General features: G+C 37.6%; 1 protein-coding gene across 4 annotated transcripts; it reads left to right on the top strand.

Annotated features, from left to right (window-relative positions):
* The first annotated feature begins 13,253 nt into the window (after positions 1-13,253).
* On the top strand, positions 13,254-18,995 carry LOC121268189 (cysteine-rich receptor-like protein kinase 29). Of its 4 annotated transcripts, none has more exons than XM_041172330.1 (7): positions 13,254-14,154; positions 16,794-16,919; positions 17,186-17,262; positions 17,412-17,622; positions 17,751-17,988; positions 18,113-18,263; positions 18,367-18,995. In XM_041172330.1, the coding sequence occupies exons 1-7, from the start codon at positions 13,353-13,355 to the stop codon at positions 18,667-18,669; spliced, it is 1,908 nt and encodes a 635-aa protein (XP_041028264.1). In that variant the 5' UTR covers positions 13,254-13,352; the 3' UTR covers positions 18,670-18,995. The 4 variants fall into 4 exon arrangements, with proteins under 4 accessions (XP_041028264.1, XP_041028263.1, XP_041028265.1 ...); XM_041172329.1 differs by having other exon boundaries at positions 17,186-17,304; XM_041172331.1 differs by lacking the exon at positions 13,254-14,154 and adding an exon at positions 14,279-14,365 and having other exon boundaries at positions 17,186-17,304.
* The last annotated feature ends 8,153 nt before the right edge of the window (positions 18,996-27,148 follow it).

Raw genomic sequence — 27,148 nt, 5'->3', positions numbered from 1 at the left:
GCTATGCACCATGCGGACCAAGTAAGCCCTACCCATATTGCACCATGCCAAGGAAGAGAGGGACATATGGGAGTCCGAAGTATGTGACAATTGGCCATGCAGGCAACGACAAGTACTATTCTAGCCACAGTAATCTATCAAAGCCACGACCAACAAGTAAAAAGGATTGTAAGACGAAGATAAATGCTCACTTGGTGAATGGGGTATGGGTGGTGACCATCGTTGATCTGCTTCACAATCATAATACTTCCAGTCTACAAAAGTCTAGATTATTTAGATCTCACAAATGTTTAGATGAATACAGTCAGATGATGCTTGACTTGAATGATAGAGTGGGTATTTGGATGAATAAAAATTTTCAAGCACTAGTGACTGACGTGAGGGGGTTTGAGAATTTTGAATTTCAAGAAAAAGATTGTCGCAATGTTATTGACAAAGCTAGACACTTAAGGGTGGGTAAAGGAGGTAGTGAAGTACTAAATGACTATTTTTTAGGGAAATGAATGATTGCTTTGTGTCCGTCGTGGATGTGGATGACGAGAGTAGAGTAAGGAATGTATTCTGGTGCAACACACGAAGTTGAGCGATGTACGAGTATTTCGGAGATGTTATCACGTTCGATATGACATACCTAACAAATAGGTACGGGATACAATTTGTTCTCTTTATTGGTGTCAACCATTATGGACAGTCTATATTGTTAGGGGCAGACTTGATTTCAAGCGAGGAGACAAGTACTTTTGTGTAGTTGTTTGAAGCATTGTTGTAGTGCATGAATGTACAGGCATCCAAATCCATCGTAACAGACCAAGATCGAGCAATGAAAAGTGTTATAGCCATTGTATTCCCAAATAGTCGCCATAGATACTGTTAATGGCATATAATAAGGAAATTGCCCTATAAATTGGGATCGCACTCGGAATTCAACATAGGGTTGCAGACTTCCATTTAGAGTGCACTTTATGATACACAGAGTTGTAAAAAATTTGAGGAGAAGTGGAGGCACCTACTTCATAAGTATGACCTTGCTAATAATGCATGGCTACAGTGTATAAGAGCAAAAAAATTCAACCAAATTAGGGATCCTTATAGGGCTCAATGAGAGAGACAAAGAGCACAGTGAGAGAGCTAGAGGGCTCAATATGAGAGAGAGAGAGAGAGAGAGAGAGAGAGGCTCGAACAGTACAATGCACAGAAGGAAGGAACACCACAAGCTGAAAACGGAAGGAAAGCCTCCTCTGGTTGAACACCAAAAACCAAATCCGAAGTGGGGGGCTTCGGGTTTTGTCGTTTGGGTAAGGGAGAAGGGGAGGAGCCTGCGCAAAGAAGGGAGAGTGAGGGTGGGGGTGGGGGTGCTGCGTAGAGATTGGAGAGTGGGTGGGGGTTTCGTATGGGTGAGGGAGATAGGGAGTGGTTGCGCAGAGAAGGGAAAGTGAGGGTGGGGGTGCTGTGCAGAGAAGTGAGACTGGTTGGGTGGTTTCATCTAGGTGAGGGAGAAGGGGAGGGGCTGCGCAGAGAAGGGAGAGTGAGGGCTTCGGTGGTCTTCGTTTGGATGGTGGCGCTGCGCAGAGAAGACAGAGTGGGTGGGGTTGGGTGGGTGAGTATTGAGGGCTTCAGTTGAGGTTTTCGTTTGGGAGGGGTTGCATAGAGCAAAGAAAGGAGAGTGAGATCTTTGTCTGGGAGGGACAGAGTAGAGAAAGGAGAGTGAGGTCTTCATTTGGGAGGGGCTGCGCAGAGAAAGGAGTGAGGGAGAAAGGCAGATCGTGACGTGGCGATGAACCGGGTTGATGAGTAGGCTGGTGTGTGGTGTGTGATAGGCAGACCAGAGGTTGAGTATAATTTTTGTAGGAAAGTTTCCCTCTTATGAGGCCTAATATCCTCAAAATTAGTTCCACGACATACTGCCCTCCACGTGACTACATGGACAGAGTACTCTTTTTTCTATATTTTTAAAAAGAGAACTAATATTTACAAGTAATAATTATGGAGCACGTAAGCGTCGATATACTCATTTTTAAAAAAAATTAGTAAATATAAAATTTATATAAAAAATTAATTTTTTTAATAATAAATTTATTAGTTGTCCTTTCTAAAACCCAAGAGGTACTTGGCTTTATCATATCTTGGAACGAAGAAAAAAAGAGGTGAAAACTCATAATGCCTTCGCTAATACGAGTTAGGTTGTTCCCTTTTTCACGCCCTAGGTTTTCTAGAAGCACGTACATAAGCAAAATCAGGGCAAAACTACGTACACATTCACCAAAACTTGAAGGGTCAGAATTTTTATTTTTTATTTTTCATATATTTAAATAGAACAATGCTACGGCCACAGCTGGTAGCTCTCGCTTAGAGTTACTATTAATTATTTTGATTTTTTTTATATATATATTTTTAATATTTTTAAATATATTTTTAAAAAAATTATAATATTATTAAAAAATATTTTCTTAATTACCAAATAAAAATTAAAAAAATAAAAACACATAAACAATTGTAGCGGTAGCTGTGGGTGTAGCATTATTGATTTAAATAAGGCAAAACGAAGAACACGTTGCCGGTAAACAACGTGAACAACATTGAAAACGATGATAAGACGAAGACAAATTGGCTAAAGGTGATAAGGTAAGATTTGCGGTCTTTGTCGATTTTCGTTAGACAAGGACGACCTAAAGGTGATACTTTAATTCCCTTCGTGGTGAATGTGTAAATGCATAAATTCATTTTCTTGTTTTTTGGATAGTCATTTCCATGATTTTTTTTTTAATTTTTTTTTATATCATTTTCATAAAATATAAACGTTTTAACTATGAAGAGATAATATAAGAATAAATCTCATAAAAAGATTTATTTTATCATAAAATTTTTTGTAATTTAACATAATATATTAAGACACATCAGTTTGTAGATTTATTTTTATAAATCTCTTTATGACATCCCGTTTGAATACAAAAATTTTTTTATCTTATCTCATCTTATTATTACAACTTTTTTCAAATTTCTACACAAAATATAAAGAAAATGCTAGTATACCGCTTGAGTTTGCCTTCTCATTTTGACCGCTTATGTATTTAATTTTTTTTAACGATTAATAAAGTAATTTTTAGTGTATTGGTATATATATTTTTTATTTTTCAAAAATATTAAAAAATGTAAATAAAATAAAATTAAGAAAAAAAACTTTGTGACAGCGAGCACGCCCAACGGTTAAAGCTGGACGGCATGTTAGCATGACTTAAAATATAATAAACAATTCAACTTTTTCAAATTTAAAAACAATAAGAATATTAAAAAATAATATTATAATAATATTGTATTCAACTTTTAACTTTTATCTAAAATCATCTCATCTCACTATTAAAAAAATATTTCTCTTTATAAAATCTTTCTAAGATTAAAATTTGTCTAAGTTATTAAACGATGATGTTTATCACATTTATAAAGGTGTTTGTGTCCGGTCATTATCAATGAAAGTGTGTGGTAATTATGTCTATTTTCAAGTCTTCCAAACTCTCCAATATATTGTTCACACTAGACATTGATCCATCCACCGCTCAGTGCGTCTGATTAATCCAAAAGTATTCCGAGTGTGGAAATTTGAAAAAGTGAAATTCGGCAGTCAAAGCAAGTATAAAAAAGTAGTAGCCATGCCAATTTCCAAAAGCTGCTCGATCATGATCATGATGTCTTTAAAAACGTTAGTATTGGCCGAGGAGAAAGGATATAATAATTATTCTATAACAATTTGTTTACATTATATAATAAAATTATATTCTTTTAATATTATTTTTAATTTGAAAGTTTGAATATAATAAAAATATTATTATATTTGAATTTGTATGTAAATTATTAACAGGTTGTAAGTCAATTAAATTCAGTCAATTTACACCTTTCGTTAATGCCCCTTCCATTAATGGACCTCCACTTTTCGATTGTCCCTGCTTTTTTTTCTTTTTTTTTTTTTTGCTTTTTGAGTCTCTTTGTTCATCTTTCCATCAACAATCACCACTCCAGTTGCCCCGCATTCTTTCGCACATGCCATCATCCTATCCTAATATTAAACAGCAATTGCACTTTAAATCTATTGATTCTTAAAGAGTGTATGTATGTACGTACGTATACCCATCTTCCGATCGCCATCTATTGATGTGGTTAAGAAACAAGAGACATGAGCCAGCTCGATCGTTCCGCCATTTCTCCTTTGATTTTCATTCCTTTCTAGTTTACAATCTACAATGTATTGGCTGATCTTCTATCTTTCATTTGGTATTGTTTTAGAATAGTGAGAGAAGTAATCCCAAGGGGCCGGGCTAGGGGGAGTAGGCCCGGGGCCCAAGTACAAGGGCTGGGGTGGGCTGGGCTAGGTCGGCCCAGGAGGCCCAAGAAAGGAAGTGATCAAGCAAAGCATGTTGACAAGAGGACAGAAGGCAGGATTGTCTAACACAACTACTGGCCGACTTTCAGGGACATCCACTGTCCCTGAATCCTGGCATTCGAACAGGTCAGAGGGATAGACGTACCTGACTGGAACCACGTTGCATTTAATGGGATGGAGACGGGTACACCACGATAGGGAGTCACGCCACATTTGCATCCCAAGGCTCGGCATGTAACGACGTGCCTCCTGGGGTGTCAATCATAATCGCAATCAGGTATGGCAAGTCCGTTGCGCAGCAGGGAGTTGGTAGGGACACCTGACCCCAGTACGGAGCAGCACACCCACCACCTCCACCTCGGGGATCACCCCGGTCAGGTATAAATACCCCCTCCCCTGCCAGGGAAGGGTTCAAAATCTCTCATACTTCACCTCACTATTCTTTCTGATTGAATGCTTCTCTCTTTCACTTTGTCTCAACAACTGACTTAGGCAATTAGAGGTGCAACTGCACCTCAAGCCCCCATTCTCTATCTCAATAGGATCCAGACTGAACTTAGCAATATGGAGTTTCCTAGGTTGTGAAACACGACATCAACATTGGCGTCGTCTTGTAGGATCTCATTCTTTTCTATAGTAGCGTGTCCTTCGCATTCCGACAACAACACGCTCCCAAGCCTCACGTCGTGAAGAAGAACAATCTGAAGTAATGGAAGCACAATCCAATGAACAAGCTGAAATGATACGAAAATTGATGGAGGAGGTGATAGCTCTCCTCCAGGAGAATGCCTCCCTACGAAGGACCAACAAGGAACTGGAGGGAAACGATACAACCACCACTCTGAGTCTTGTTAAGCCCCTGAGGTAACGGCAGCCGAAGAAGAACGGTCGAGCTCATTGAACTCCGCAACAAATACGCCTAGATGGCCAAATGAATGGGCACGACGTCCACGGTGGACCAGCTGCTCACCAGCACGAACCTGTTGTATGGCGCTGAGGTTATGGTCGTCCCTCTTCCCCCAAAATTCAAAATTTTGCAAATAGATGCATACGACGGATCCAGGGACCCTTCGGAACATCTGGAAACATTCAAAACACATATGACCCTGCATAGGTCCACAGACTCTTGGTTCAACAGAGAGCACTTGACAACAGATGAAAAAATCACTTTGGGGACTTTGCTAGGGGGTCTAGCCCCGTAACCTTTTTATGACTGAGGCCACCCGGAAAACCCTCACTTTGTTAAGGGAGTTCATGGACCGAACCAACGGTTTCATCAACGACGAACACACGTTTTGGGCACTGAGGGCTCCCCGGAAGATTGAGTTGGAACGAGCAACCAAGATAACTGCTGTCTAGAGCAGCAGTGCGAGCTAGAGAGGTAAAAGAAAGAAGGCACGCGAAACCAAGCACATGGAAGAGTAGCCTGTCGCGGGCAGGTTGGACAGTGCACGCACTCCAGCATGCCTGTGGAGGTCGAAAGAAACTCGAGCCTGCAGGGAGAACAGCAACAAGACCAGACCCGCCCTATGTACTGCACCTACCACCGCAATGACAGCCACCGAACAGAAGACTGGTTTAGTAGAAAACGAAAAATGGAAGAGTTGGAAGCCCTGCTAAATCAACGGGGCGATGTGGCCGACAACCTAATGGTCGTGTGCGAAAATCGAAAAGTGAAAGTCCAGCAAGGCGAAGGGCGAGAGGATGGCCCAGAGTGAGCACACGCCAAATAGACCTGGCAAGGTAAAATGACCCTGTGGGCAAAATCTGCACAATCACCGTAGGTTACGTTGGGGGAGGGACCACGCCAGAAAGGCCAGGTATGAAAAAGTGTTCACCACCAGCAAGGCAGTCTCGAGTATTAGGAGTCACTCAGGGGGATGATTATAACCTTCAGTGAAAAGGATGAGGAGGGCAGTCTCCACCCTCACGATGAAACTTTAGTAGTGACAGCGCAGATTCCAACTACAAGACGAGAAGGGTCCTAATTGACAACGACAGTTCTGCCGATATCCTATTTTGGGAAGCCTTCGTCTAGATGGGAATCACGCCCGACAGGTTGCACCCTGCCCCAATGCCATTCAAAGGCTTCACTGGAGACATAGTCCAACTGATTGGTGCAATCACCTTGTCCATCCTGGCAAGGAAGGCCCTAAGAACTTGAGGGTGGTGACCTCCACATTTCACTTGAAGATGAAATTTTCAACTCCTGCGGGACTAGGCGAGATCTGTGGCGAGTAGGTCTTTGCATGAGAATGCTATGCTCGGAAATTGAAGCAGGAGGCCAAGGAGGTCCAAGCTCTTGAAGGAGTGTGAGAGGATGCCAACTCGCCCCCACCTTCGACCTTGACGGAGTTGGATGAAGAAGTCAAGGACGAGCAAGCACTACAGTAGGTATGACCTTTGGAATTGGTGTTAGTGGATCCGCAAAGACCCGAACGGACCTTCCAAGTGGGAACCAAAATGGCAACCGAATAGAGAAGATCCGTAAAACTGCTCCTCATCGAGCACCAAGACGTGTTAGCCTGGAGCCACAAAATGCTCGAAATCGACACAGCTGTCATCGAACATCACCTGAGCGTGGATCCCAAGGCTAGGAAGGTCAAGCAAAAGTGTTGCAACTTTACTGCAGAAAAGTACGCCGCCATCGTTGAGGAGGTGGACCGCCTCCTAGCTGCGAGGTTCACCAGGGAAGCCCATTATCTCGAATGACTTTTTAACGTGGTCCTGGTAAAGAAGGCGAGTGGGAAGTGAAAAATGTGTGTTGACTTCACCAACCTGAACAAGGGCTGCCTGAAGGGCAGCTTCCCACTAATGCACATAGACATAATAGTGGATTCGATGGCCGGACACCCCCTGCTCATTTTCATGGATGCATACTCGGGGTAAAATCATATCAGGATGAGCTCGGATGACGAGGAGAAGATAGCCTTCATCATTGACCAAGGACGTTACTGTTACAAAGCTATACCGTTCAGTCTGAAGAATGTTGGCACTACTTATCAACGACTGGTTAGACGGATGTTCAAGAAGTAGATTGGACAGAACATGGAGGTATATGCAGATGACCTCTTAGTCAAAAGCTGAAAGCTCGAGTAGCACGTCACCGACCTTCAGGAAGTTCTTGGGCTTCATGGTCTAGGAGCAAGGAATTGAGGTCAGTCCTGAAAAGGTTTAGAGACTGGGAGGGAGAGTGGCTACCCTGAACTGTTATATCACACGATCAACCGACCGCTACCTTCCTTTCTTCAAGGTCCTCAGGAAGGTGCATGAGTGGGATGCTAAGTGCGACTAGATGTTCAGTGAGCTGAAAGAGTATTAGGCCCATCCACCACTTCTCGGCCAAACTAAGCCAAGGGAAAGCTTGACTGTATACTTGGCAATGAACTCGAATGTCATGTCTACTGTCATAGTCAGCAGCAAAGGTGGGGGGCAACGACCTATCTACTACACGAGCCGTGCTTTCTGAGGAGCCGAGGCTAGATACTCCCGAACATAAATGTTGGCTTTTGCATTAGTCATCGCCGTAAGGCGGCTGAGGCCATACTTCCAAGCCCACCAGATGAAGGTGCTCACTGTTGTTCCCTTTAGAAAAATACTACAGAAACCCGATGTGTCTGGCCGAATGACAAACTGGGCGATTGAATTGAGCAAGTTCGACATTGAGTACCTCCCTCGCACGACAAAAGGGGTAAGTGCTAGCAGATTTTATAGCCGAATTCTCAGACTTCCCCGAAGAGACACCTATCAGACCCCAAGGCAAGCCCTGGCAGGTCTATGTTGTTGGCTAGTCCTGCTTGGCTAGGGGGTGTAGGGGTGCATATCATCACAGAGCTCGGGGAGGAGCACAATTACTCAATCAAACTTGGCTTCAAGACTACCAACAACCAAGGCGAGTACGAGGCATTAATGGCAAGAATGTCGATAGCCAGGTTGCTAGGAGCCACCGAGATCGAGGTGAGAGCCGACTCGAGGCCCCTCTTTTGGATTGCATTGTAGCCCGAACAGTTGATATGCTAGCTATCGGAATCAGTGTATCCGTTGTCCAGCCATCACCTAAGCCCCTCTTAAGGTGCATCTCGCCTGAGCAAGCCCAGTATGTCCTAGTCGAGATATACGAAGGAATCTGCGAAAATCACTCTGGTGGAAGGGCACTGGCCGCCAGGGTCACATGTGCGGGGTACTATTGGCCCTACTCCCTCTGGGATGCGGAGGACTTCATGAAGAAATGCCCCAGGTGCCAAAAACATGTGCTCGTTCCCTATTACCCGCCAGAAGAACGTACATCCATCATGTCCCTTTGGCCCTTCGCACAATGGAGGCTTGACCTTATCACCTCGTTTCAGGGGGCAAGGGGAGGAGTGAAGTTTGTAGTAGTAGTAGTCGATTACTTCACAAATTGGGTGGAAGCAGAAGCACTAGTAACCATCACGGCCCAGGCCATCATGAGATTCCTTTAGAAATCCATAGTCTGTTAATTCGGCATTCCTTAGAGCCTCATATTAGACAACGACAGACAGTTCGACTACTCACATTACCGGGAGTGGTGTGTCGAATATCCTTGTATTCATCTTCGGGGCACCTATAAGCCAATGGGCAGGTAGATGTGACGAACAAAACCTTGCTGAATATCCTGAAGAATAAGCCAGGGAACTAGATGGGGAGATTGATCAAGGAACTCCCCAATGTATTATGGACATACCACCCCACGGGAGAAACAACTTTTGCTCTTCTCTACGAGACCGAAGCTGTGATCCCAACGGATATGGGAATGCCAACGTACTGAGTTCAACACTTCAACCTAGACAACAACGAAAAATGATTAAAAGAAAACCTAGACCTCCTTGAAGAAAGGTGAGAAGAATCAGCAAGTCGAACGATGAACAACAAAAAGAAAGTTGAACAATACTTTAACAAATAAGTCTGACCTCGGACCTTCAAGGTAAGAGACTTGGTCTTGAAGAAGATGGGGGTCACCACCTAGGAAGAATGAATGCTAGGTCCCAGATGGGAATGGCCCTTTATGGTGACGGAAGAAGAAGGCCCGGCTCCTATCTTCTAAAGGACTAGGAAGGGAACCAGGAGCTAGGGGGCTCAGGACGTGTGCGCTGGGGTCCCCTGGCCTTGCACCTCGAATCCTTGTGGGTAAAAGGGGCCTAGTTCCTCTAGCTTCGCTTCGAGATAAGCACTCTCTACTCTGGGATCCTCCGGCGTCATCTCAGGTAGCCCTGCCTACCTCATCATGAGCCACCTTTGGCCATTTCCCCTTGCTACCAGTCGTAGGAGAACTTACGTCATGCTTCTGACCCGAGGGCGATGAGGGGTCCCTCAGGAAGTCCCGCCCAAGCAAGTATGAAGAGTCAGGAGCGGTCAAATAACTCTTGATATTGACATCGAACAACACGACGTCAGCCTCAGCGTCATAAGGGTGGGCCAATACCCAAAATAACACTGTCGTTAACTTGGCCTCCTCCCTTAGGGACAAGTCGACGGACAGGCTCTTGGCAAGGGGGATGTACGACCAGAAGGCTTGAACAAGAAACTCTTTATGGTCCTTGTCTTTCTCGAGGTACTCCCATCTCGAGCTTGAAACAAAGAAGAATTTTCGAGACCAATCCTTGATGTGCGAGTGGCACGACTCGAGGCTGGCAATGTGACTCCCAGCCATGCGCGCCTAAAAGCATCACAAACTCCTGTCCAAGCTCAACACTCGGTACATTGACAAGAACTCCCAAGCTTCAAGACGGGATACTCCTCCAAATCGGTGCTGAGCACACTTCGATAAATAATGCAATTGGCCACTAGGAGCCGCCAGGAGTTCGGGTGAAGTTACGCTCGCGCGCGCGAGGAGGTGGGGGAGTGAACCCCAACAAATTTAGAACGTCGCAAATGGGGGGCAGAATGGGAGGCGAAGCTCATTTGCGAACAAAATGGGGAAGTGTGCCAAACGGCCTGCCATCTCGTCAATATCCACAGCAGGCATGCGATGCCTTGGAACCTCCAAAACCATTGACGCAAGGGTATTGTACTTCTCCTTGAATGCCCGAAGGTCGTCAGGGGAGACCGACAACTCCTAGCTCTTCCCAGCGAAGCACAGAGGCATCTTACTTAAGGAACTCTTCGAGGCCATTGAAGCGATAGAACAAGACAGTGAGAACGATGAGGGAAAGATGGAAAGCTCGAGGAATGGAGAGAACTGCGGTGGAGAAGAATTCGAAATAGAAATGGAGGCAATGGAGGAAGAAGATGGAAAGCTTGAGGAATAGAAAGAACCGCAGTGGAGAAGAACTCGAAAGAGAAACGACGACCATGGAGGAAGTGAGAAGACGAAAGCAATGGTAGAAATGTGGAGAGAAACTAGCAAAGGAAAGGAAGAGAAAGAGGCAAACGGTGAAAATGAAAGAGGGGAGTGACCTTATATAGGCTCGCAAGGGAACTTAAGCATTGAATGATGTGGGTAGGTGGCCTCAGGAAGCCCAATAGGCGCAAGATTGTTCATACGTGGAACGTAACGTTGGCCGCATGGGGAGCACGGGCCAATAAACAACCCGGATGTGGACAGATATACCTCGTCAGACCCAACCGTCGGGAAGCTGTAGAGACCGCAGAAGTCGAGGAGATGCACGCATTGAATGACGTGGGCAGGTGGCTTCGGGAAGCCCAACTGGCATAGGACTGCGTGGACATAGGAAGCCACGTCAGGCGCATTGGGAGCACGAGTGGATAAACGGCCCGGGATATGGGGAATGCCCCCACCGAACTCGACGGTCGGGAAGTCAAAAAGACAACGAAATCTGAAGTAACCTCATGTTAACGACAGGGGAAGAGCCGCAAGGAACGCACTTGGAAAAGGCATGGCAAGAATGTTTTGAATTCCTACCACACATGTGTACTAGGAATTCTTGGGATATTGTGATGTGAGTAATCCCCAGGGTCGGGCCGGGTGGAATAGGCCCGGTCGACAAATCTCGAAGAGCCTCGAGGCCCGAGGACAAGAGCTGGGTGGGGCCAGGTCGGCCTAGGACGGGAAGCGATCTAGCAAAGTACGCTGACTAGAGAATGGAATGTAGGACTATTTGACACCACTATTGGTCAACATTCAGGGATATCACCTGTCCCTGAATCCTGGTGTCTGTATAGGTAAGAGGGATGGACGTACTTGATCGGAACCACGCTACAATTAATGGGACAAAGATCGGCATGCCACCACAAGTAGACACACCGCATTTAATGCATTTCGAGCCTTGGCACACAACGATGTGCCTCTTAAAATGTCAGTGATAGTCGCAATCAAGTCTAGCAAGTCTGTTGTGTTCTAGGGAGTTGGCAGGGACACTCAACCCTTGTACGGAGAGGCACACCAACAACCTCCACCTCGGGGATCACCCCAGTTAGGTATAAATACCCCCTCCCAAGTTAGGGAAGGGGTTCAGACTCTCTCATACTTCAACTCATTATTCTCTTTGATTGAATGCTTCTCCCTTTCAATCTATCTCAACAATTGACTTAGGCATCGAAGGTACCATGGCACCCTGAGCTCCCATTCTCTATCTAAACAGGATCTAGACCTAGCTCAGCAGCGTGGAGTAGTCCAAGCTATGAAACACGGCATCAACAAGAACACTTGAGATAAATAAATTAAAAAAATTAAAAATTAAAAGAAATGGAAGCAGTTGTACGTAAAGTTTTGAATACCGTACCGGACGCCGTACTGGTCAAGGCGCTGGAACGAAATATTTCGGTATCTTCGATATATGAATAAATTATATATATAAATATATATAAATTATATTCTAAAATAATAGTTTGTATATGAATAAATTATATATAAATACATATATATAAATTATAAATAGTCTAGTCTGAATTGGGAGTTAAAAAATAAGCTTGTAGTTTAAAAAAAATAAAAAAATTAAAGGCCGAAATATCGGTCTGTACTGACTGGTATAACCGATATTTGAACTGGTATAAAATATATGTAATACCTATACCGGACTAGTGACTGACACGATACAATATTTAAAACAATAGTTGTACATGTTGTGTACGTACGAGTGCTTTTTCTTTTAAGAGTTAAATGTTAACAAGAAATAAGATTAACCGGAAATGTTTGGGTAGGCCGCAGCAGCCAGGGTATTCTTATTGGATTATATAAATCTAAATGTAAAATTTATATAATATTATATAATTATATAATTAGTTATTCTACTTTAAATTTTATTTTTACATTAAATTATCTATTTATTAGTCAAAATAATAATAAAAAATTTAATAATTTTTTTTAATTTTTTTTCTATTAATGGCAGAAACAATAACTCATTAAGTTTATTTGGAGGTAATTAGTAATTACTCATGAGAATGTAACGTACTGTAGAATGTTACGTTTTTTACTTGATCTGATCGACCAAAAATTAAGGTGGGAAAGAAGTAAAAGAAAACAAAAGGAAAAAGAAGTGTTGGAAACGGGAGAGAAATACTTTTTTATTCCATTTGGTCTACATATAATAAAATTTAAATATGACCGACAAAACTAATTTATTGCAGTTAGAAGGTTTTTATTTTTTTTATTTATTTACATAATCTAATATAGCATATTTCTGGACTCTATTATCTAAATACCCATTAAATTTGCATTTGCCATACGAGAATGGTTAGAGAAAAATACCCCATAAAATTTAGTTCTTTACTGGTTAGTTACTAAAACTTACATCGATCTCTTTTTTTCTGAGCGAACCATAAATCTGTGTCAAACGAGGATGAATGTTCCAAAATTTACGAGGTTATTGGGAATTTTCTGACAGATCACAACTTTAGGTAAATGATTTATAAAAAAAATAATATAAATAGGTGAAAATACAATGTGGGTATCCCAAACTACCATGGACTTGCAAGGCAAGTGGCAACACAAGCGGTTTCGTTGTCACTTCCTCCTAAGGAATGCTACGTAATTACAAAGAGTACACAGATTACAGGGGGGGAAATGAGAATGGGCGCTTCAAGACTACTGCTTTTCCTTTTCTGTGCCATGCTCACACACCTTGTAAAGCTCGCTTTTGCGCAGCGAGATCCCTACGTGCTCTATGATTGCTCCAATACTGGTAACGTTAGCAGTAACAGTGCCTACAGAAAAAACGTCAATACCCTCCTTTCCACCCTCTCTTCTAACACCAAAATCGATTATGGGTTCTACAATTTCTCCCTCGGAGAAAACTCCGACAGAGTTAACGCAGTTGCACTTTGTAGAGGAGACCTTACGCCGACCGACTGCCGAAGTTGTGTCAATATGTCTGCTCTCGAGCTCTTATTTCGGTGTCCAAACCAGAAGGAGGGTATCGTGTGGTACATGAACTGTACAATACGATACTCGAATAACTCTATATTTGGTGTCATGCAGCTTGAACCTGTGGAACATCTTTACTGGCCTGTAAATGCCACGGACCCGAATGGGACGTTTCTCCAGGTGCGAGAGACGTTGCTGGATAGACTGAGAAGTGAGGCTGCAGCTAGCGCTTCGACTCTTCGCAAGTTTGCAACTGGAAAAGCGAGCTCCCCATACTTCGATATATATGCTCTTTTGCAGTGCACTCCCGATTTGAATCAGCAGGAATGTAGCGATTGCCTAAATCAGAGCATCGCACAAGTTCCAACTTGTTGCGGTCCAGTGCTAGGAGTGAGAGTTCTTAGACCCAGCTGCACCTTAAGGTATGAGGAAAACCCTTTCTATGGTTCCACTCTCGAGGCCCCGCCGCCATCGTCAAGTACTCTTCCTCCGCCTGCAGAAGGTACGGCGCTTCCCATATACTCTGTATGTCGTCCTCTATCTATTTTCTTCTAGGAAGATGATATGCAAGTTGATAAAATAACTATGAAGATAAACATCTTTCAAATCTAGCTTGAATGAAGGGATCGAAGAAAGTTTGATCATTTTAGCCAGTGCCATTTAGTTAGGAGGGCGAAGGGATCTGGTTTCATCACCATACATGAATGTTACAAGTGAGTGGATAGATCTTTTTGGTTTAATTTAGAATATTTTCTTTAAAAAAAAAAAAAAAGTCAATAGATTTTGTTCTGTTTGAGTTATTTACATTTTTGTAGCTAAATCATTTGAGCCATGCACGAATTAATAGCATTCTTGTCTGGTGGTGGGTTTTGCAATTAACCAGCCAAATTTTTAAATAAAATGTTAGAATTATTTTATAAACTCATAAATTTACGTAATTTCATATAATATTTTAAATTTATTTTACATTAAAATCAACTTTATAATTTAAATTATCATATTAAATTAGAGGAATTTATAAGTTTATTTTTATAAAAATTAGTCTGCCATGCAATGATTTCATTTAGATAACTTTTCGAAATTCCAGCTGTCTCCCACTTTGATCATACATTGTCCAAATGTATTTCCGACACCCTTTCTATTCTAGTTAATTTATATCATACAAGGTAAGTGTACCCGTGGTAGTTACTCCGCTCCCAGCGGGAAGAGTATCATTTCCCCATTCGTATTCGAATGCAATTAGGTTCAATCCTGCAGAGATTTTTAAATGTGGAATATCGGTGGCCAATGTGAATAGGTTCTATCTTGCACGGTTTTCTAAATTCATTACCTGGAAAGTTTCTTCGTCTGAATCCTTCTTAAAAAAATATACATCAGGACTATAAATATTATTTTATAAAATAACATGATTCATGTGAAATATTTACATCTATTTTAATTATAATAAAAATAATTTTAAAATTAAAGTACCACATTAAATTATATTAATTTATAGATTTACAAATTATCTAATATAATTGATAAATAATAACAGATGTGAACGAGACTAATATATCATAACCGGCAAGCCACGAAACTTATATTCTAAAAAGATATTAATAATTAAGAAAAATGATAGATACACATTATTTTTTATGATATTTTATACGATAATATTTTAAAAATAAAAGTATTTTTATAAAATACCTTTATATAAAAATAATAAAACTAACACATATTATTTTATAAAATATTTTTATTTTAAAATATGTGTTGTAAAATATATTATAAAATATGTAAGTAAAGTCTCGTCTAAACATTATAAAGATGAATTTTTCAACCCAAGTAGTACTCCACATGAAACGGGGAAAAGTTGAATATAAAGTCTCTCCGTTTGAATTGTTGACTAGATTTGTTCTTTCTAAACGAGACATTGACTGGACTTACCGACTTGCCCAGGACAAACTTGACCCTGCATCAATCATGTGCATCATAAGCTTACAATTAGTCTATAATTAATTTACCATTCTACTTAAAATGAAAGGTAGTTAAGTAAAATTGAAAGAAAATGGATAAACACACATCATTTTTCACAATATTTTACATAATAATATTTTTAAAAGAATGTTATTTTTGTAAACTAATTTGTAAAAGTAACATCATTTTATCAAAATATTTTTATTTTACTAGATATGTTGTGAAATATATTGTGAAACATATTGTGTGAGTATCATTACTTGTAATTGTGGGTGTATCATTATCCTGATTTTTATTAGAGTACGTCTTGCTATACTATGCATCAACAACTGTTTTCCACTCCACAGTATACACGACTTTTTTTTTTTTATTTTTTTTAAATGTCAGACCCTTCATCACCGAATCCAACCCATCTCTCTCTCATCTACGCCTCTCTCCTCAATCTCTCTCTTCGACCTCTCTCTCTCTCCTAAAGCTCTCTCTCTTATCAAATCCCCTTTGTGTCTCTCTCTCTCCTCAAGCTCTCACTCATCAAACCCCCCCTCTCTCTCTCTTCGACCTCTCTCTCTTTTCAAGCTCTCCCTCTCATCAAGTTGTCCGGTTGATTCAACAAGAAGGGAAAATTCAAAATGCAGAATCGGTTGACACATAGGATGTGGGGTGTGGGGTTTGACACAGTGGCTGATGAGTAGGTTTTCTTTTTTTATTAATTACATCAACAAAAGAATTTGGCCACAATTTTTTTTTTCTACTTTTTTTTTTCCTTACTCGATTTATTCTATATAACTTATAATATTTATATTATTATATCTCGATGAATTTTCTAATTCAATATTTTTCAAAAATCCATCTAATTTTGATTTGTACTTGTTCATTTTTTTCAAATTCCAATATACAATATACTTTAATTAAACAAAATGATAAAAAAAATCAACTCTAATTTTTCATTTTAATTATATTTCCATTTAAAAAAATCTAAAAACTAATTACAAAATTTTTAATTACAAAGCATGATGCCTTTCTCTCTTCTTTTCTTCCGCTTCTATCATCCTTCATCACCCATGCATCTAGTCCAGACGCCCCCCGAGGAGGAGCACAGCTTCCTACATTCCAAAACTATACTTATATTAATGTTGTTTCCTCGGAATCATTGATTCAGAACTGATCGAATTCTGGTTTCAACAGGAAAGGGAAGTAACTCTTCACGAACTATCATTATAATCGTGGCGGCTGTTGTTTTCGCGGTCTTAATCTTCTGCATCTGCACCTGTATCTATTTAAGGATAAGAAAGCAAAGGAAGAAAGTTGAAAGTAAGTTTAAAATTGGTTCGTTGTTTCCTAACTGTTAAGGATTTGGTTTATCTTAAATATGGAAATCATAAGAAAACTGAGACACTGAGGAAACTCAGACATGATGTTTCACTTTTTGGCATATATACGCTGGTTTAGTTCTAGGCAGTGCTGGTGAGAACAAGAATGACATCAAATTCTCTGTTGTACTAATGATGAATTAAGCTGATGTTTTATGCACATAAATTGCTCACTAATCTTTAAGCTATGGACGTATCTTTCAACAGTGGATGAAATTAACAGCGCTGAATCCTTGCAATTCGACTTCAGCACGATTAGAGTTGCTACAGACAACTTTTCCGATGTTAACAAACTTGGGCAAGGTGGATTCGGTATTGTTTACAAGGTAATTCATGAACAATATGATCATATGATAAACTTGCTATATCATGAATCTGTAACTTGAATTATTGGAGGACAGGATTCATTTGACATGAATACATCTCTATTCAGGGAAAGTTTCCAAATGGACAAGAAATAGCTGTGAAAAGGCTTTCTAGGAGTTCGGAACAAGGTGATCAAGAATTTAAGAACGAGATCTTATTAGTTGCCAGGCTTCAGCACAGGAATTTAGTAAGGCTCCTAGGTTTCTGCTCTGAAGGAAATGAAAGGCTTCTTGTCTACGAGTTTATGCCGAATGCAAGCCTTGACCACTTCATATTTGGTACGATTACATTTTTTCAAGTTGCATGTATATATGTTCCAACACACGGATATATATATATATATATTTATACGTATATATATTTGTCCCATAAGGTGGATCTTATATATGCTTAATCGAATGTGTAGATCCAAGCAAGCATTTACATTTGGATTGGACAATTCGATACAAAATCATAATGGGCATTGCTCGAGGGCTTCAATATCTTCACGAAGATTCTCAATTTCGCATTATTCATCGTGATCTCAAAACTAGTAATGTTTTGTTAGATGAAGAGATGAACCCGAAAATTTCAGATTTCGGTATGGCAAGATTGTTTACACTAGATCAAAGTCAGGCTAATACAAGGAGAATTGTCGGGACCTAGTAAGTATATATGCTAATATCTTGTAAATATTTCTGTCACCTAGCTGTAAATTAATAAAAAGGATTAATTACGAAGATTTTGAATCAATATCAACATTATTGATGTATATATGTCCTCATGCAGTGGATATATGGCTCCGGAGTATGCAATGCACGGACACTTTTCAGTGAAGTCCGATGTCTTTAGCTACGGTGTGTTAGTTTTGGAGATAGTGTGTGGGCGAAAGAACAATTATTTCCAAAATGGAGAGAATACGGAGAATCTTCTTTGCCATGTAAGCACTACAATGTATTTTTTTTAAGTATATTTCACTTTTGCAATAAACTGATTTTTTCTGTAATATATATTGTCTCTACCTCTGTAATATTATCTTATAGGCATGGAAAAACTGGAGAGAAGGAACAGCTTCAAATCTTATAGATTCAACATTGAGGGTTGGTTCAACGACCGAAATAATGCGATGCATCCACGTAGGATTGCTATGTGTTCAAGAGAAGATAGCTGAGAGACCAACAATGGCTTCAGTCCTCCTAATGCTTAATAGTTACTCTATGGCTCTGTCCGTACCCTCACGACCTGCATTCTTAATGCACAGCATCGTTGAATCAGACATGTCGTCAAACCGATCATTCCAAGCTTCACAAAATGAGGCTTCAATGACTGACCCATATCCTCGCTAATTCTTGATGATGATCATGCCTTCGGAAAAGAAGATGGATCAATATTTGTTGTGTAGCTTGTAGTTATTTGCTACATACAGGCTTAATTGAGACTTATAACGTACGTCAAATGGGAGATCATGTAGAGGCACAACTCTGTCGAAGCTTAATTCGGCAGATGAAGAAGGACTCAATTATTGTTTTCTAACTATATATCCTCGTTAGTATTTTACAGGAGTTGTAATTTAGAGCACAACTGATCATATATTTAACACTTCTATGATCTGGATATTTGATATTTCAAAAAAGGCACCTGCACGACGATCGAAAGTGGTTGTGACCTTTAATTGCATAGTTACAATTAAGCGCGTAAACATAGTTCGATCGATCAATGCATGTTAGCGTAGTCGGACAGGCGCAATATTCTCTTTGGAGCAGTAGTGGAACAAACGCTTGTGCATGCAGTGTACTCATGATATCAATCGCAGTTCATGAAGAGAGAATGTTTTGATCTTCTGCATGTCGATGAAGGAAGCCGATCAGTGTTGCAGAGTGATGACTTCTTGTATATATATGGTCGAACACATACACTTGGATATATATATATATATATATAGGAAAAACCTCCCAGCCGATTGGGTGCAAACCCAGTTTTAATACCGGCTAGTAGCATTTTGCCATGTAGGACATGTACCAAATCTCCATCTACACTCACATGTACTAGATTCTTTTTTTTATTTTTCATCTCTCCTCCACGCCGTTGCAACTTCCCTCTCTCTCTAAAATACTCTCTCTCAAATACGTTATCTAATCTCTCTCTAAAATATACTCTCCTTTGTAGGTCATTGCCTATGAATTAATAATCGTATTAAATTCATCATCATCATCTTTCTACATATGTCAAAACAGCCAAAAGATACCCACAACAGCAAAATGATAATGAAAATCTAGATCTTAAGGAAAAAAAAAAAACAAAGTTGTTGCTAATTATAATTATATAAAAACAAAAACAAAAAAAACAAAGCAACAAACTTTTACTACTTTCATAGAGAGATGGGCGGCCTGCAGAGGAGAGCGATGAGAGTTTATTTGAGAGAGAGAGGGAGTATTAGAGAGAGAGAGAGAGGGGGGGAAAGTTGCATTGGGGTGGGGGAGAAAGATAGAAAAGAAAGGAATAGATGGAAAATAAGGAATGAATCTAGTGCATGTGGGTGTAGATGAAAATTTGTTGCATGTCCTACGTGGCAAAATTTTATTAGCCGGTGTTAAAACTGGATTTTCACCTGACCATCTAGGAGCAACTCTCATATATATATATATGGAATAATTCTATTTGAAACCTCTACTCTACACACTATCCAAATGACGACATAATTTAATTTGAAAGAAAAATTTTAAAAGAAAAATTATACTTATTATCTTCTAATTAATTACACACCGACATGTGATGTTATCCTTTTTGCCATTCTATTTTAGCACACACATCATTCTATTTAAATACACACATATTGATTTGTGTGTTTAAATAGAATGACAAAAATGATAAATCATATGTTGGTGTGTCGTATAGGAAATGATAAGTAGCATTTCTCATTTTAAAATTTGAATAATTTAAATCAAATTATATCACGTGGATGGTGTGTTGTGTAAAAACTTTCAAATAGCACTACGTAATGATCATATATATATATATATATATATATATTCATTTGTCCAATTACTGATCAATTTTTGTATCAGTCGTCGTAACTTCAAGTCTAGTAATATTCATGCTTTGTTAGATGGAGATCGAGATGAACTTAGGAAATTACAATGATACATGCATGATTCACGTCTTCCTTGTCGAGGTCGAGCTCTCTGATCTGTAGGTTTCTAGAACTATTTACCGGTTGAAAAAAACTGATCTTGTTTTAGAAAAACAAAAACAAAAACTAGAGAGAGAGAGAGAGAGAGTGTGTGCGTGTGTGTGTGTGCGCGGCTTCATCCCAATTTTTTTAATAAACCCTTACTTATGACGGAGGAATACTGTAATAACATCAATACATTTGGGGGTTTGTAAGATAAACTCTAGATACTAACCCAAAACTAAGTGTCAAAACCAACCAAAAAAACCATAAAAACAACTTCTAACAAACCTAAGACAAGGCAAAAGAGAAACCAGGACCAAAACCAAAGACACTAAGCACTTGCAGAAAAGAACACGCAAACATAATAAGCTCAAACTCAGATCAAGCAAGAAAACGTACTAGAGACTACGAGATGTGCAAATAGAGGAGACCAATTATGTCCATAGGAAGAAGACCTTGGAGCTGGCTAGGAAGATTATCATTAAAAGACCAATCCATATTTAAACCATCAGCTCCCCGTTTGGCTAAATAATCAGCCACCGCATTACCTTCACGAAAAATATGGGTCAAACGATACTTCAGACAACCCAAGGGACCCTGCAAATCCTCCCAGAAATCCTCTAAGTACCAAATATTACACTAACCCTTGTAATCCAGCTAACAATCAGTTGAGAATCAATCTCAATCTCAACTCGACGAAAATCTAACTAATGGCACCTCTTAACCCCTTCCAACAAACTTCTCAACTCAGCAAAATTATTAGACCTCAGACCCAAAAATATCGAATAAGCAGAGTGCAACCTACCAAAATTATCACAAATTACATTCCTAGCACCAGCTGGCCTAGGGTTTCTTAAACTACTACCATCATAGTTAAGTTTCATCCACTCCTCTGGAGGCCGATTCTAATCAATTCTTACTCGGTATTTGAAAATTGACAGGACTTTGTGTGTATGCATGTATTTATTTATTTATTAGCAATAGATCATTCAAATAGTGAAGCGATTATGCTTATAAAATAATAATAATAATAATAATAGTGAAGCGACTATGACTTTTCTAAATCACGACTAAAAAATAAAAAATAAACCTTTTCGGTGTGGAATGGGTGTTTTAACTTTCAATGCGCCGAATAAAGAAAGAAATCCTATGTCTAGTTAGCTTAACCGCTAACGGCACACATACTATTTATAAAAATTCTATTAATATTTTCACATATTATACACTACATTATTATTATTATTATTATTATTATTTTCTTATTAAATACGTGATATATAGTTAATTAGTAAAATTATTTAATTAATTTAAGAAAAATAAAATTAAGTTTTTTAAAAAATAAAAATAAAAATAAAAATAATATATGATATCTCTATCCTGTCTCTACTAAATATAATAAAGCTCTACTATTTAAATCGAACATGTCTCTATCCTGCCCCAAATATCATATCAAACGCATCCCACGTAACCTGCCCATGACATCACATATATCAAATCAGAACGATACAACTGGTCTACTTTCTATATACCATCCTGCTTTATTATTTAATTATTTTTTTTCTTGTACTTTTCTAAAGATTTTTTTTACATTTTTTTAAAATATAATTATTTATATAAAATTTATCTATTTAAAATTTATACAAATTATTTCCCAATCAATAATAGATCACTGAAATAGTGAAGCGAATACGACTTTTCTAAATTACGACAAATATATATATATATATATATATATATATATATATAAACTAGTAAAGGGCAAACACGTGCATTGCACGTGTGCCCAATTGTGAAAATATAAAAAATATTTTTAAAAATAACATTTATAAAATCAAAAAATATGTAATAATAAAAAATAGCTTAATATATATAATTATAAAATGTAATAGTTTTGTTTATATTTTAAGATTTTCATTTATTATAAAAATAATCACATATATTATATGTAGAATATCTATGATTATAACATAAAAATTTACACGAACATATTTATAATTACACAATTTCTTATTGTAGATAAAAGAATGACTATTGAAGCTAATGCGTTATCATCCTAATTACAAATAAAAAGCAAGAGCTACCTCATAATTTCATATAAATTTCTTATATAGTTTATCACATAAGTGTATTTTATTGGGCTCTTAGTTAAATATCCTACTATTTCCGTGGGCTTTCAAGTGGTTTGTAGTATATTAATTTATGTGGGCCTAGCTGGTGAGTTGGGGGTTTGAGTGTATTTTATTGGGCTAAGTTTATGTGAATTAAGCCCAGCATGTGTGCATCCGAAAACCCTAAGTTTTCATCTCTCTCTTTCTTTTTTGAATGCGCCGCACAACATCTTCTTCTTTTTCCTTCAATTCTCAATTTTTTTTCTCCTTCCTCCTGCCGAGGCCGCCCACCTGCTTCAATCCAACCAACGCCACCGACTGATTCTTATTCTTCCTTGGTTGCCACTGCAGTTAAACCTCTCAGTAAGTCACCCCGAACTCATCCACTCTCATTTTCGTCTCTATGCTTCTCTCTCTCTCAGGCTCCGTAGCCGTCGACCCCAACCTCGCTGCCATCAATATCCACCCAGGTTCACCGTCGCCTCCAGCCCTTCTCGGTTTCTATAATATTAGATACCATTTGTTGCATTTCTTCAGTCAATCAGTGTAAACCGTGTCTAATAAGTTGGAGATATTCCTTCGAATGGGCTAGCTTTGATCTCAGACGAATATTCAATATTTGGGAGTTCAGCTCATGTGTTATTTGGTCTTGGTTGTAAATCATTTGGGTCAATAACATAAACAACACATATGTGAAGCCCAACCCAGACCCAAAACGTTGCCGTTTTCACAAGGAAAAAAACCTTGGCTCTACGACCAACCCTATAAATACATCCTTATGAATTTTCCTTTCTCATTCCACCTCCTTCCAGATTCTTCTACGCTCAGTCTCTCTCTCACACGCACACCTTTCTTCCTCTCATTTTCTCGTCTATTTTGTTTTTGTCTGTATTTTTTTCTCTTCTCTTGTTGCTACAAGAAGAACATTTCTTGTTGCTATTGTTTTGTTTTGTGCATGTTTTTTAATATTTGTCTTTTTTTTTTCAGTGTTCCTCTTTGATGGAATTTTTTTTTTTTTTTTTGTATTTATAGTCTTTGTCGTCCAACAGAAATGATGAATACTGCATATATTGCTTGCCATTCTCTAGATTTTAAATTTTTACCCTTCCCGTGTTTTGTTCTTATCGATCTGAAGATCTGTAGTCGGTGACTGTGAATCTTTCAATTTTTTTTTATTCAAAAGTCATGCACTATATATTTGTTCTTCCTTTCTTTATTTTTCAAGTCTAATTTTTTTGTTTCTATTACGTCTGTGAAGTTTTGGTCCAGATGGTTTCTTTCTTGCTAATCTCTATAAACTCTAACATATCTGAACATTTTATTCTACATTTTATTCTTCTTGTCCTTTCATGTTTATAAATTGGAAAAGATTTTACCTCTTACTCTAAACCTAAGTAGTTCTGATTTAGATATGTTGGACTACAAATTTGTGGTCTCTTTTCTGATTTTACGTTTTTTGTAAAATGACTTTGGGTATTTGTAATTCAAATCTGTTAGGCAACACATTTCTTTTTCTTGGTTTGTTTATTTTGTTATCTTAATTTTTTTTTTCTTATCGATGGATAAACTCTCCTCCATTTTGTCTCTTCTATAGGAGGTAAGAGATCTTTGCAGATTATATGTTTGTGATTGTGATTTCTTTTTTATATGTGATTATTAAGCTTGGAAGTGTAAAGATGTAAAATATCAAGCATATTTGTGTAAGTGAGAATCTTATTTCACAGCTTTTAACGATGGGCATATATAGTTTTATTCTTTGAGTTTATAGTTTTTAATTTTTTAACTTGCATATGTAGCAACCATGTGATAAATAGTTTGTACTTTGCATTTTAGCATAACTGAATTTATTTTACACCTTTTAAAGATGACCATATGTAGTTTTATTGTTTTAGTTTGTTATCTGTAGCTTTTTAACTTGCATGTGTAGCAACTATCTCATAAACACTCTGCAGTTTGCATTTTACCATATTTGTTTAGATGAGAATTTTATTTTAAAACTTTTAGAGATGACCATATGAAATTTTATTCTTCCAGTTTGCAGTCTATAGTTTTCTATCGTGCATGTATAGTAACTATCTGCTAAACAGTTTGTGGTTTGGATTTTAGCATATCTGTTTACATGAGAACTTTATTTTCTACGTTTTAGATAGTTTGTAGCTTGTAATTTTCTAATTTGGATGTGTATAAACCATGTGATAAAAACAGATAGAATATATGATATAATTGACAAGAAAAGCCAAACAGTTACCTTCAGTTTAGTCTCCAATTTTTGAACTTATATGTGTACTAACCATGTCATAAATGGTTTGCAGTTTGCAATTTTTCTTTAATTTATGTGTATATAAACATGCCAAAAGAGCTGATATGGTATATGGCATAATTGGAAGCAGATGCATATCATTAGACTTGAAAACAAAAGGAAAATCAATTGGAGAAGAAAAAGAATTACATACCATATCGATGTTATTTTTGAAAGTTTCAATGCGAGGAACAATTCGATCAACCCTGAGCCACTGAATGTTTGTGTGATGTGAGTGAGAGGATTTTGATTTTTAACGTGAGAGAATTAACAATAAGTAGAATGTAAGAGGAAATGGAGTAGAAAGTTAAAAAGATGAGGGGAATTGCTTTTATATGAATTGCTAAGCGGTGGAAGCGGCCGAAGAGAAGGATAAGAAAAAATAAAAAATTATTCAATTTTTACAAATCTGATAATACTAAACTGCAATCCGTCGAAGCGGTGGTAGAAAAGTATATCCAGAAAATAAGAAAACAGATTAAAAAAATTAATTAGAGAATAACAGAACTTACGAGAAGTTTGTAAAAAGTGGAAAAGGAAATAATATTAGAATACATTCCAGAATAGCAATCTGTATGCTTCGCAAAAAAAAAAAAAAAAAAAATGTGATTTTACACATAAAACCTATTCGGTGTATTTTGAATGATTTGAATAAGAGAAACTTATAGTTAATTATATATTATAGTTATAACTTATTTTATCTTAATATGAAATAGAAAATGAATATAAAATATAAAAAATCTAATATATAAATTAAATATATATAAGAAAAATAAAATATATATAAGCGAAATAGAAAAAAAATAATAAAAAAAGAAAAGATTAGATTATCTAAATAATTATGTCTCACAAATTTAAGGACACAACTGTAAAAGGGAAAAAATAAAAATAAAAATAGATCACTGCAGAACCAAAGGATAGATGGGCAAAATAAATAGAAATGGAAGGACAAAAAAAAAAAATGCAGAATGGCAGACATGACAAAATGAACTGAAATGCAGAGACAAAATTGAAAGAAATGAAATAATAGACGACACCTGCTTATTGACATTTATTATATATAAGATAAGATAAGATATAAAATCTTTTTCGTGTGGAATGAGAGTTTCGAACTTTCAGGCTTTCAGCTTTCAATGCGCCGAATAAGGAAATGGTATGATGTCTGGTTAGCTTAACCGCTATTAACGCCCCCACATACTATATATTAATCGAACATGCTGTCTCCATCCTGCCCCACGTATCATAAAAATCGCGTCCCACATACCCTGCCCATGAGATCACATATATCAAATCAACATAGGATCGATACAACTTAGTCTACTTTCCTACATTAATTAATTATATATGTAATCTACTAATGAATTATTTTTTTGACATCTATATTAAAGCTAATTTTATTACTAGAAATATTTTAGACAACGAGATTATATAAAAATAAATAATAAATTGATATGATATATCATATTATAAAATTATTTTTATTATAAAATAAATCTAACTTATCATATAAAATCACATCAATTAATAAATTTAATTTTATATAATCTTTTTGTAACTATAATAAACAATCCTGCACATGAACGAACATTATACATGAAAACTACTTTTCTATAAAAAGATAAAAGTAATTACGCTTACCACAAACAAAAATAGTAATATTAAATTCGAGATTTATTATGCATCAGTTATTATTCACTCTCATATTTTATATCTATAACTTTTTTATAAAGTGTCGAGATATTTTTTATAAGATATGAGAGTGCTTTTCATAAGGTGAGAATAATTTTTCATTGAACTCTATCCATTTTTTTTTTTTTTTTTTTGGTTTCCCTTCAATTCTTTTGCTGTGGATTATCTTAAGGCTTAAGCTATGTTCGGACATTAATCCTGCTTATTACCCCGTCCAGATAATATTTCAATATCAAAGAAAGTCATTACAGTACTGAGTCTGACCCGACTTTCTTGACTAACAAATAATTTAGAATTACGTACTAAACTTATTTTTTCAGAGTTTGACAGATTCAATTCAAAAATGGCACCTGCACGAACCTAACAGCCAGTTCGTCCATCAGTTGACGCCTTTATAAGAGTATCTCAAATATTGTTATTATTATTTTTTATCTATTTTTTTATTATTTATTATTTTTTACTTATTATTCATTATTCTATTATTATTTTTTTATTATTATTCATAAATATTCTTAACATTTTTAAAATATTCTCGTTACCTAAACGTAACCTAAATG

The sequence above is a fragment of the Juglans microcarpa x Juglans regia genome, chromosome 5S (genome assembly GCF_004785595.1).
Source record: "Juglans microcarpa x Juglans regia isolate MS1-56 chromosome 5S, Jm3101_v1.0, whole genome shotgun sequence".
In the NCBI taxonomy this organism is placed as follows: Eukaryota; Viridiplantae; Streptophyta; class Magnoliopsida; order Fagales; family Juglandaceae; genus Juglans; species Juglans microcarpa x Juglans regia.
Note: the sequence above shows the minus strand (reverse complement) of the source record. Positions and strands in the feature narration are given on the sequence as shown.